A 13,537-nucleotide genomic window follows, 5' to 3' on the forward strand; every position below is an offset into this window, starting at 1 on the left:
CATCTCTTTTTGGTCATTGTCTCCAGTGTTCAGACCTGACTAGCAAAGCAGTCTCCATGGTGAAGATCACCCAAAAATAGCTCATTTGCCTCTAATGCATCAACAAGAGCTCCTGTACTTAAACAGTAAAGTGTGAAAATCGTTCTAAATTCAGTCTTTATGATAGGGAAATCTCTTTTGCTACCTAGAATAGAAAGTTCACAGTTGTGGTTGATTCAATACACAATAATGTGAAGAGTTTCTTGTCTAAACTTGTCCTGCAGCGTGCCATTTGAACAGCCCACATTCACTATACCATCTAAATTCAAGCCAAGCATGTTTGACTGTAGCTATTCTAATTCCTAGGCCTTCTAATACTATTTCTATGGGATACCATCAGCTGTTCTCTATTTCTAATGTGCTACATCAGCAAAGACAGTATATTTTCTGGTCCTGCATGAATGTGACGTCCATAGGCTCGTTACTCAGATGTAGGCCTATGAATGGATCATCAGCAAGTACAGTAATTAATCTCAATTTCTGAGACAACCTCAGTTGTTTCTATAAAGTCTTTCACACTGGATACTTATTTTAAGATACTTTGAGCCAAGATTTAGGGCTATTTTTGGCTTGCCAGTTGCAAAGTATTTCAAATCTCTAAAAATAAAATCATGTTTGGCAGGTAAGCAGTGATAACCAGGTAGCAGACTTCTGGATCTCTCGACATTCATTTTACAGGGCAGTTAATAATTGTGAACAAAATAACACATTGTCTGATCCTTTGAATTTCATATGACTAGCAAAGATGTCACATATGTGTTGTGGAGAGAAACACGTATAAAAAGACTGCCTTTTATCAGAAAGCTCCATATAGTTTCTGCAAAGTAAACATGTTGTTTGACGTGAAACTCATGGATAATTAACTTTCTATGAATTTTTGTCAGTCCACTGAGGTATTTGTATTTAAGCCAAGAGTCTATATACATCAACTTCCGCATAATGCAAAACCTTGTACTCTGTTTGCTAAACTTCCCCAAGGTAGAATGTTTCTATTCCTACCTGCCCCCTCTGCTCATCTTGCTAAGACTAGCAGCTCATTACTGCTGTGCCATGATGTTGCTCAATATGCCCCCAGGTGTCCCCTGTTGCCTTTTGAAGTTTCTTGCCTGCTGAGTAAGTCTGGTTGCACTTTTCAGATAACACTTTTACTTGTTCGTGGTTTCTGGGAAATAGTAATTTTTCAGACTGTACCAATTTATAAGCCACAATGTTTGTTGAATGCAGTACTCTTCTTTTCCTAGCTTAAATTGTGTAGTGTTGCCATACTGTGTTTCACTCCAGAAGTGGGTGAAGTCTGCGTAACATTTTCAGTAAATACCTTGTGGGATTCATCTAGCAGGAAAGTGTTATAAATATTTTGAAATTGGTGAACTGGTTAACTAACACAGTATTTACAAATCTTCCTTATTTTCTGTAACTGCTGGATTTGTCTGCCGTATGATGTGAAAGATTCCCTCAACAATATTTTAGGCAAAGGTGTGATGAGGAGAAAAGCCAAAATTGAAGAACTTTAATAATGTAAATATTAGTACTATACTTACGATAATACTAAAACAATTGTGAATGTGTTTAGAAGGGGGGATTTTCAAGGAAAGCAATATGTGAGTGTAGAAAAACCAACTCATAGTGGGACTGTTATGCTGTAAACATGTTCTGTCCATAGCTGAAAGCATTCATTGTTGGACTGGAAAGCTTTGATTTTGTGTAGTTAGGTTAGATTAGTCTGCCTCTTTACTAGAGATTTTAAATGTACTTTTTGTTTAAAACAGAGAGAGTTCCATTCAAGAATCTGGAACATTGAAATCTGTCTCAGATTCATATGATGCACTGCTGATAGGTAAGAATGGAAATTTTTAAAATGCGTAGTTAGGGAGAACAGATATGTAAGTAATCAGTAGCAAAACCCATACCTTAATTATTTTCTAAAATAAATTAGAAAATTTGTCAAATCAATAGTATCTCCCTTTTTCCTTCTCTATTACTGTAATATTTACTTTGAAGAAACTCTTTTAAGCTTTCATATTGAAATAATTGTATACAAATTTCACATATAGAAAGCAATATGAGTTCTTAAATTTCATTGCTATAACAGCTTAGTATGGGAGACTTCGCAGTAATATGTTCCACCTTTTCAGCTAATGAGATTCAAAAACATGATTCCTCAAGTGGAAGCTGTCCCTTGGGAGGTGTAACTGAGGAGTCTTTCGAGGATGGGCAGCTGATTGAATCAGATGAACTCTTAAAGGATTCTCACATGGATGAGAAGGTACTAAAGAAAGTACATTGCATTATGTCACAAACTAATCTAGGCGGGAAAGATAGTAGTCCACATAGAAAATCCTAATTATTAATGGTATTTCATACTCATGTTAGACTTTAATTTTATGTAGTAAAGAGTACAGCTGCTTTTCTAAAGAGGGTTTTATTGATTACTTTAATATGTGCTGTAGACCAGGTCAGAGTCTTATTTGACAAACTATTTTTCTGTTTTGTTACTGACACTTCAATTTTAAAATTTTAACTTGAATAAGACATTACCATATCAATTATAGTAACATTACTCATGTCTTACCAATAATATAAATCATGTTATTCTAATAAAGATATGCACAAACACTGCATATATGTCCATTAAGACTGGTCTGTATATAACATACCTAACAAAAAGCAAGAAAAGCAAGGAAGTGAAGTTATGGCATCAGATGTTCTCCACGTTGCAGCCTGCTTTGGACCTGCAGGAGAAGGAAAAAGAATTGCCCCACACCCCTCTTCTGCTGGACTTAAGAAGGGAAAGACAGTTGCTCTGTGGCTGATTGGTTGTGACAGAAGGGATGCCATATAAGCTGATGGGCTCCCTAGAACCTAACAGGGGAGTTTATAAGCCCTTACCCCTTCCCAAGGGGACCATTCTACACAAGGAAGAAAAATTCTTCCTTCCATCCCTTGAAATTAGAGTAGGACTGGGTTTTTTGGATCTTGTGGCCTCATGCTAATTACCTTTTTGAGTTTGGGAAGGAATTTCTCCTCACTGCCAGATTGGCCAGGGTGCTGTGGATTTTTTCACCTTCCTCTAAGCAGCCCGGGTAGGTTAAGTTGTAAAATTAATTCTGTTGCGTCTTGGCAGATGCTCAGCTCAGGTAGTGATCAACAGGGGATCTGATTCCCTGATAAACTGAAATTGGAAGCAAATTCGCTTTAGTGTGTGGGTGCTGTGTGGTACTCATGGCCTGTGATACAGAGGAGATCAGATCTGGTGGTCCCTTTTGGCCTTAAACTGTGACTCCATCTTCTAAAGAAAATGGGGAATTGGGGTCAGGGCTCCTGATGTGAGAGGCAGTGGGTAGACAAACCCTCTCTTCATCACACACTTAACCCTCATATGAGGGAGGGCGATGATATGAGCAACGGGCTGGGACCAGGTTAACAGGGTGAGAGGAGTGATAATAGTACTTCGCTGTAAGGTATGGATTACAGAAGAAGGAAGAATGGCCTGTACTAGATGAGTAATTCCAAGATAGCTCCTATGTGTTACTTAATAAAGTTGCAGCCTAGTTAAGCCCCATTCCTGGTGTCTTGTCTTGTCTTCTTGTAGTGTCCAAGACAGCAATATATGCCAGGGGTGGCCAAACTGTGGCTCATGAGCTGCATGCGGCTCTTTTATAGTTACAGTGCAGCTCACGGAACCCCCTGCATCTTTACCGTTCTCCACCTATCAGACTTGGAAGTATGGGACTTCTGCCTTGCATCAGGGTGGTGGGGTAGGGGCTTCTGCCTAGTGGGAAGAGGCATCTCAGGGCTTCAACGCCATGGGGCACGCCTGCTGGGGCTCAGGTCTTCAGCAGAAACAGGGTTGAAGCCCCGAACCCCAGCAGGTGCACCCCGGCTCTCGAACTAATGAAGATTGTCGTACGCAGCTCAGAGACTCAGTAAGTTCAGCAACCCCTGGTATATATCCTCTACTCCTCACCCCAAGGTATAAACCTTGCCACTTGAACAACCATCATATACCACATACAACACATCATATCCTCAACTCTTCCCCCGGGATGGAAAATCAGTCATTCATGTTTGGAGAAGGAGATGGTTGAATGGAGAATATTTGTTTTGAGTCCCCTTACCAATTTTTATGTTTTCAGCAATATTTTCCTGTTTCTTCTTTTTCCTGGGATTGTGGGGAAAAATCCAACAAACCTCAGGTGAAAATAACTATGTGCATAGGCTGTTTCATGTTTTTCCCATAATCTGAAAAGGTGTTTTTCCTCTATTAATTCATTTATAATAATCTTACGTGTAGCAATATTAGTTTAAGAAAAAGTCAGAATGTAGTTTTTAAATTTGTTTCCCTTTAGATAACAGTAGTTGCCATTATCTGCATTAGATTTTATATAGTAAAATAGTCATGTTTGAGCCCCCATTAAAGTGAGGATGATATGCAGAAACTTAGTGTTTGTAAAATATTATATATACAAAAAAGAACAAGATAAGTTCATGCATAGGCACCGACTTGCCCTCTTTCCTGTGGGTGCTTGACCCGGCCCCGCCCCCACTCCACCCCTTCCATGAGGCCCCGCCTCTTCCCACCCATTCCCCACCCCCATTCCAACTCCTTCCCCAAATCCCCGCCCCAGCCCCGCCTCTTCCCTGCTCCTCCCCTGAGCGCGCCATGTCCCCGCTCCTCCTCCCACTCCCAGAGCGTGCTAATGCTGCCAAACAGCTGTTTGGTGGCAGCCGGGCAGGAAGCACTGGGAGGTAGGCGGAGGAGCAGGGACATGGTGCGCTCAGGGGAGGAGGAGGAGGTGGTGTGAGGGGAGCTTGGCTGCCGGTAGGTGCAGAGCACCCACTAATTTTTCCCCATGGGCGCTCCAGCTATGGAGCACCCACGGAGTTGGCGCCTATGAGTTCATGGAGGATGGGGCCATCAGTGGCTATTAGCCAGGATGGGCAGAGATGGTTTCCCTAGCCTCTGAGCTGGGAATGGGCGACAGAATGGATCACTTGATGATTGCCTGTTCTGTTCATTCCCTCTGCGGCACCTGGCATTGTCCACTATTGAAAGACAGAATACTGGGCTAGATGGACCTTTGGTCTGACCCAGTATGGCCCTTCTTATGTTCTTACACGGGGCACAGTTATGAAAGATTGTTTGATATACAGGATAGAGTTATCTGAATTTGTTTATTTAAACTATAATCATTTCACAGTACAGATTTGCAGGCAAGTTGGCCGCTATAAAAGAAGAAAAAGTTAATATTCATGAAGCTGAAAAAAGGTATGTGCCATGACATACCTTTGAGTAATGTATGCCATTTCTTCTTGAGTAATGTATGCTAATGATAAAGTGAAAGGCAACTTCTTTTTTTTTTTTTACCAAATCTCATCAGCCTGATTTTATTTACTCTCTTTTCTTTCACTTACATCATCACTATTTATGTAGAAAATTAAACTGACATAACTTAATATGTTTACAGAGCCAGAAGTATCAGAGGTGTAATGTAGTTACTGTTATATCCTGGTATATTGGACAGAATTTTGTTTGTCTGCAGTTGATTTATTTTGTCTGATGTATATCCATGTCTTATCTATTCAAGCATCTCAGAATGAATGCAGTTGAAAATGTATTCCAGTATGGATGATCAGTCTTGAGATGGTGAACTATAAAGCAGTAGTATTGACTATATTTGGATTTGCTGTTTTGTAGAACTAATAATTTGACCAAATTAAGTAATCCAGGAAATAATTGGCTATGATAAGATTTTGTCTAAAACTGCTCAAGTGCAAATATTGGCTAGTTTTTTACTAGAATATGGCAATGTGAAATTCTAGCAACTCTATAGAAAACATAATTTTACATGTATTATTATGTTGATTTATATCATAATAGCTTGTTTGGAACTGCAAGACATTATTTGGTGTCTAGACACTTCATAATAAAAGATTGGAAATGGAGGGGAAATCTAAATGGAAAAATTAAGAAATTTTGAAACTGAAGAGGGAGGAGACTTTTGTTTTTCCAAATCAAGTTGTAGCCTAGTTCTTCCAAAAACAGGGAAAATGCTTAAGTTGCTGTAATTCACATAACTATGAAAGATCATAATCAGTTGCTAACTGTGGGTAGCGTGAGTGTTGCAAAAATAGAGGTACGAGTCTTTCATTCTGTAGTGTCACCAGTTCTATCAATACTGGACATTTGCTCTTCAGTATTTACAATATAGATATTGGGAGTGACAGAGGTGGTATTCTTATTAGTCTCACTCAATATTTTCAATAATAGAAATAGTTTTGTTTCCTAACCCTAGTGTTCAGATAAATTGTATATCTGTCATACTACAAATATTTATTTCCATTGAAAACGATTCCCCAGGCTCTGACAAAATTTATTGTCAATGCTTAAAAAATCCACTTATATTTGACCAGTAGGAAACTTTTCCAGGTTAATGTCATCAACTTCTGCAGAAACTAAGCTTTTAGTTCTTAAGCTTAATTAAGTTTAAGATTACAAACGTAATCTTGCAAATGTGAACCCAGGGTTAAACCATGAAGTCATATCTGCCAGTTCATAGACAGCTCAAGTGTCTCTGTTGCTGCTCAAAGATTTTCTAAACTGTCGGAGTGAAAATAAAGAGTGTAAATGTTCACTGCTGCTGTTTAGAACTGTGCAGCAGTCAAAGAATTGTATCAATATCTGTCCATTCTAGCACTGGAATTCTTTGATCTATAGCAGAGGCAGGCTGCAGAAACTATGTACTGTGTCCCTGAGATAGCAGGACGCTTAAGCACATACTTAAATTCAAGTATGTCCTGTTGAAATGTGCATGTGCTTGTGTGAACTGGGATTGACCCAAAAGCTGAGAGTGGGAGAAAACTTTTGAGAAATACATGTATCCAGTGCAGCATCCAGGAAACTGGAGGAAAGGTTGGGTAACTGAAGTTTGAGTCACTCACTCAGCAACCAGGAGGCTCTGGAAAGTGGGAAAGAGAGAGAGACAGATTATGGCTACACTACAGAGTTTACAGCGTCACATCTGCACTGTAGCATTGCTAGTGCAGACACTCTAAGCCAATGGGAAATAGCTCTCCCGTTGACTTAATTACAATAGCTCCTGTGAGCTGTGGTAGCTATTTCAGCAGGAGAAGCTCTCCTGCTGACATAGTACTGTTGACACTGGCACTTAGGTCTTTATAGTTGTCACCACTACACAGGTAAGTAGACTACACTGGGCACAAATGTATTTGCATCTGCTTTTTGTTCTATGCAAATAGTAAAATCCCATTGCTTTAGCTTTTCTTCTGATACAGCATTGGAATAAAGATGTACTCCTTTACTTGAAATGCACATTTTGCACTGTAGAGAGAGAAGACCTCACAAACAGACCTCACTATCTTAAAATTCAGCTTGTGTTGTAGTCAGCTAAATTACTTTACACTGCTGATCTGAAAGAAATTCGATTTAGTGACAATCTACTAACAGCATCAGAGCAAAAAAGGTTGACTATGAACCAGTTTAATTTACCATCTTGACAAATCAAAAATTGTGAACAAGTTTAGAAGAGTGGTAGCCTGGAAAGATTAGCTAATGGACAGGAATAATTAAGAAAAACAAACTTTTTCAACAAGAATGAACTAAAATAATGATGTACTGCTCTTAAAAAGGTGCACACACAAAACTCCAACATACCAGCAGTGCGTGTGTTTGCAAACTGCAATAGGGTCTGGGGAATAAATTTACTCTTTATTCCCATTTAACAAATACACTTTCTCTGTGCTAAGGTTCACAAATCTGTTATAATGTGTACTTCAGCGTCTTTGCAGCTTGGGGACAGAACCAGAACCAGTCACTAGCAGCATAGGAATGTTCCTTCTCCTGAAGTTCCCTCTAGTTTTACCTGCCACCACAGCAGCTAGCAGCTCGGCCATATCCCCTTGCTGTAGACATTTCCTGAGGAAAATTCCAAACTTTATCTCAAATTTTAAACCAACAGTGTGTTTCAGTAACTGCTGTATGTCCAGCTATGTCTGAGGGCTGTGCTTGATTTTTGGGGTGATTGGTCCACTTTGCTTTTGAGGCATTTTTGGTAGCTGGTGTTCCTGCAAGCTTCAGGGTCAGAGCTAGGCCAAAAAAAGTCTCTCGTGCTCTTCACTGGGAGATTGTCTGGCTCTGTGGGCAGAGGTAGTTTCCCTTACAACCCACTCTGGGTGGCATGACTTCAGCTCCCCTTCCCTGGGCAAGGAGGGAACTGCCTGTCAGGATCAGAAAAGCTGGCTCTTTTGAGCAAGAAGCAGCCCAGCCTTGGCAGAGTTGTTTTGGTTCCCTGTCCCCCAGCAGGAAAGGAGACAGTCAAGATTGGAAAAGAACTGGCTCTGGGACAAGTAGCCCCCACTCTCTCCATCTCCATGAGGTGACCGAATTCAGGAGGGCAACATGACAAATGAAAGACTGCACCTGAAGTCCCTATAGTCCATACCAGCCATCACACCTCTGACTGTGGAGTTCAGCCACCTCCTGCTCCAACTTCTCCCTCCACTTCCCTACAGGTTGTGGATGGAAGACACCAGAGACAGCATGGGTACCACCAACATTGGAGAATGTGGTAAGGGGATCTTTGGGCCTAGCCTTCTCCCTCTACCGCCACTTCTATAGCAGGTGCATCTTCCCTCCACCCAAGAGAATCCTGACTCGTATCCCAGGCCAAGAACACCAGGCAAATCAAACCTGTCTGGACCATATAGATTCCATGCAATGTAGAGGGGCATAGCTTCTAGGAAGCCCATACATGAGCCTCAGACCAGTGCCTTCCTTGACAGACCCACAGTGGGCATATGTGGACACATGTTGTGTTAATTTAGATGAAATAAATGTGCCCAAAGAGTAAAAGATGTTGACATGACCTGTAACTGCCCGACGCTAAATAGTTTTAAACAAGGTTTGGGGTTTAGTCAACTGACCTCGGCCTACTTAGTTCTACTGCACACATGTAATTTAAAATCTTTTAATTTTTTTGTTAGATACAAAAAACCAAGGGAAAACAGTTAAAACAACTTGAAATGTAAAGTATAAAATATTTTTTTCATTTTAACAACATCCCCTATTCCCTTTTCTTTTAGCTGTACAGTAATTTTTAGAGGGAAAATCCCTTTATTTCAACAGTCTCTTAGAAGGTAATAACTGTCCTTTTTGGGAAAGAGAGAGAGGAAGTGAGTCGAGCTGGGCTGGAGCTATTGTTGAAATCTGGTCTTGTTTCCTAGAAGACAAAACAAGACACACGCACAAAAGGGGAAAGAAAAGAGCAGCAAAGATAGAAAATGCAGCTGATCTCTCTGGTACTGACTCACTTGCAACCTTACTGCTAGAGAAACACTGACACATCACACTGTCTTATCAGCCACTCTGAGAGCTGGCACACTTGTACCAGCATTGGTCTATTTAGGGTATTGCTTTTAGTTGCCTCTCTGGTCACAGGCTTACAGCAATGCTGCAAAGTATGCAGTCATGGCTGGCTAAGACAGACTCTTATTGGACTGAAGGAAAAAGAGAGGGGTAGGGAAAGAGAAGAAATAAGGTGAGGAAGGAAGAGGACACATTGGGAGTTGTAGGGTGATGCAAAGTCTCCAGATGGTGTTCAAGATTTAGCTGAGTCTGGTGGAGGAGGTGGTGTCATCTGGGTCCGGTCTGGTCAGGACATTTCAGGATTAGGATGAGAAAGGCACAGTGGTGTTCTGTTGAATCCCAGGGTCCAAGGAGCTGGTGGAGATAGCAGCCATGATGGTGAAGCTTGCTCCTTCCCCTTCTCTCTTGTTTTTTAGTCAACCAGTGTTCATATTTGTTCCCTCAAAGTCTCTTTGAGGATCCCCAAAAGGAATGTGGGTTGAATAGCCCATCTTCTCATTATTTTGTCCGCTAATTAGGCCCAATTTCTGAGAAACCAATTTTGGTTCATGGATTTCCCACACTTCTCTTATTTACCAGGCTTCTTCTTAACCCAGTCCTAGAATTATATCAGTAGGCCTCTTTGTTTGGACTAATTTAGTTTTTCTGACCCTTTTGCACCTTTTCCCATCAACACACATTGTTCTAGGTTATTGTGACATTTAATAGACTTTTCACAGTTGCGCTCACACTTAAGGTAAATGCCGGAGGCAAATAAACCCAGCCTTTTTGAGGACTGGGAGATCACTAGCCACGTGTAATATTTTCAGAGTAATCTGAGCTCAATTTCACTCTCTCTGAAGCATTATTATGTGGACAAACTCCCAAAGGGAGTTTCTCATTTTCACAGCGTGCAGCAGGGCAGATAATCCTTAGCTCCTAGTTTCCGTGCTCACCCTCAAAGAGTTTAGCATGGCAGATCAGTGCAGAAAAGGCCAGGACATAAATGTGTGTGGATTCCTTTAGGCATCGGTACACACCACCCCACAAAGGGAATTCTTTCTCCTTCAGGGAGGAAGGCCCGGCATTTCAAGTCCGAGTTAGCGAACCAAATAGTAAAATATATTTGAAACAATCACCTGCTCCCCACCAAAAAAACCCAAAACAAAAACCAAAGGATAGACTCTTTCAGACAAGTATTACTGGTTATTTTAAAACTATGCGTAGGAGCTCGGCAACTGCCTTAGGGGAGCCATAGTTATATATCCATTCTGATGCATCCTGGGAAGTTGTAATAGTGGGATAGGAATTTCCTGTCATGTCTAAAACACTGGGAAGGTATCAGGTTGTCATCCTGAACTGCTAGTGTGGATCATGATGCCATAACTATTGGGCTGTCATTCCCAGCTATTGCTGTAGGTCATCATACCCTAACGTCCAGGTTATTGTTCCCAGCTTCTGTAACAGGTTGCCATGTCTCACCTCTACCACCTCAATCCAGTAGATGGCTGTAGAGTATGAGGGACAGCGGCCCAGATGCTGAACAACCCACAAGCAGTAAGGGGCCTCTTGCCCACTGTTTCTGCATGCCAGCGTCTCCCACAGTTTTTGACGTCTGAGCTGCTCTCTCCTCTCTCTCTCTCTGCAGTTCAAAGGAGGATCAGAGTTTTGGAGCCAAATGGTTTGGCCATGCCCCCTCAACTCCTGCTTGCTTCCAGTTTCTCTGCCTTCGTGGCAGTGCAGATAATGGTTTTTGCAGCTCCCACTTTCACATTTGTCTAGGAGGACTTTTTTTTGTCAAAATGCGGAGGAGTGGTGAACCGTGATCTCCCTCCCATCCCCTTCTCCCTCCTGGGCTAGTTTTTGAGCTGTGTTTTGAAACCCCCCAGAGCCTCAGCTGTGGTGCCTCCCTACTAGCTCCTCTGCAGCTTCCAGGTATGGCAGAGTGACTTAAAAAGCACTGAATGAAATCCAGACAGTGCTTCATATATGTGACTCCCCTTCCAGGCATGGCAGGCAACAATTTATGCCCAACTTGCACCCAGCCTTCCAGCTCTAACTCTGTTAGGTCTCAGGGCATGGAGTTGGACAGGCATGTGGGATTCTCTTCCGCAACTCTGACATAGGAAAAATGGACCAGGAGTCTGAGTAGAGCAGAGAGAGACTCCAAGGACAAGGAGGACCCCAGTCAACCAACTCAGAGGTAATTCTCAAGTGTCCCCTGGAGAACAGAGGGCAGATTTGTGGAGTCACAAATCCCCCCCGCCCAAGTCCTAAAATGGGTCCTGAGCACCCTGGGGGAAAAAAGCCGGGCTCATAAGCACACAGCTCCCCTTTGTAGTTTGGCTAGGAGGGCTCTGGAAGAGTTCCCCCCGACACCACCGTGGGAGAATGGGATCCCAGCAGCGAGAACTCAGGAAGAGAGCTCGTGAGAGGACTTCAGGCCCTCAGCAAGGCTACCTGCAAAAGACATCACCAAAGCCGCAACAGCTTGTACGCTCTAAGCAAGCTAAAAAATCAAAGATAGCAAAAAATGCAAAGGAAAACATAAAAGATCTAGGAGGTATGAGTCCTGACTCCTCTTTCTCCTCCTCCATAACAGAGAGTGGTGAATTGTCTGGAGGATGGGCTCTAATTCCAATCAGGACCAGAGGAAGCCTTAGCAAAGGCTTTTTTTCCCCTGAGAAATTGGAGGCCGTGTGCAACAAGGTTGTATCCACTGTTCTGATTCAACCTGAACAAAATTATCAAGAGTAAGCCTTTGAGCAAATTTCTTCTCCTGAAATCGTTCCCTGTGGCCATGATTCCCCTACATTCCGCTTTTGAGGAAGTAATCGGGGATGAATGGGATAAGCCAGATGAGGGCAATCACATTAACAAAAGAGATCTTAGGTTCTATAGGACAAAAATGTCAATTACTGAGATACCAAAGATTGACACTGTCCCTGGCTAAAGTTATGTTTGTCCCCTCCAAAGGGAGTTCTATCCTAAGGACCTCACAGAGGAAAAAAAAATGTAGGTCACTCTCAATACTTTGAGGCTTCCTCATGGTGTCCCTAACAGCTAATTGCTTTGCAAAGCCATCTCTCTCCTGGCTGGAAAGATCTCATAGCCTTCACGTATAGAGATCAACTTGACTTTGGCTCTGTTTCCCTGGCAACAGTGTTGTTACTGACGTGATGAGATTCTCAGCCAAAGCCCTGTCCTCCAGCTCAGTAACCAGGTGCCACTGATGGGTTCGTCCCTGGACACTTGAAGCAGGTGCTGTGCTTTGCCAAATTCCTCGGAGCCTTGCTTTTCAAAGACAAGGTAGTAGCGGACAATGCCACATCATCTAAATGGTCCCTTCCAGTCCCACACGATGCCGCTAAGAGAGACGAGGCCAGCCTTCTGACAAGGGCATTCCTTTTGGCCATCATCCTTGCAGAAATACCAGTGAAGAAACAGCAAGTTCTCCCGAGGAAAGCCCCAAGGGAATCCTGCTGCTCTCAAAACCTTTTGACAAGAAATACAAGGGTCTCTGCCTAGAGCTGAAGCTTGGGGGCAGGATTTCCCATTAACTGGAGGAATGGGTTGCGTTGACCATGAACCACAGAGCTAGTGAACCAGGAATACTCTCAAGTTACAGGCTCCCCATCTATTTTTCATCCAGTCTCTCTTCTCTAATGACCCCGTAAAGCGTGGTCTAATCCAGAATGTGATTTCTTATCTCCTGGATATGGAAGTAAGAGGGAGTTCCGTCAGAGGAAAGACAGGGTTCTACTCCATCTTCTTAATTTTTCAGAAACATACAGGGGGAATCAGAGCCATTCTAGGTCTCAGAAGGCTCAACAAGTTGATGAGAAAAATGAAGTTCCGGATGGAGACCCTAACCTCTACACTGTCATCCCTGACCAGGGAGGATATTCTGACTTCAGTGGATCTGATGGATGTATACCTCCGTATCCCCATCACTGTGCCATCGCAAGTTCTTAAGGTTTGCCAATAGCAGGAAGCAATGTTGTTTATTTGATGCTCCCATTTGGCTTGTCCTTGCTTAACCCCCCCCCCCCAAGTCTTTATAAAGATTTTAGTGGTAATCCTAGCCAGGCTCAGGTCACAGGGGATCCACCTGAACATCTTCCTGGATGTTCC

At 42.4% G+C, this 13,537-nt stretch overlaps 1 protein-coding gene across 1 annotated transcript in view; it reads left to right on the forward strand.

The window, feature by feature from the left end:
* The window catches only part of TOPAZ1 (testis and ovary specific TOPAZ 1), a 101,134-nt gene that overhangs the window by 9,471 nt on the left and 78,126 nt on the right, over positions 1-13,537 (forward strand). The window contains exons 3-5 of the mRNA XM_077809299.1: positions 1,809-1,876; positions 2,175-2,305; positions 5,241-5,308. Coding sequence (XP_077665425.1) covers positions 1,809-1,876; positions 2,175-2,305; positions 5,241-5,308 — 267 coding nt within the window. The remainder of the gene's footprint in view (positions 1-1,808; positions 1,877-2,174; positions 2,306-5,240; positions 5,309-13,537) is intronic.

This window comes from Eretmochelys imbricata, chromosome 2, assembly GCF_965152235.1.
Source record: "Eretmochelys imbricata isolate rEreImb1 chromosome 2, rEreImb1.hap1, whole genome shotgun sequence".
NCBI classification, from domain to species: domain Eukaryota; kingdom Metazoa; phylum Chordata; order Testudines; family Cheloniidae; genus Eretmochelys; species Eretmochelys imbricata.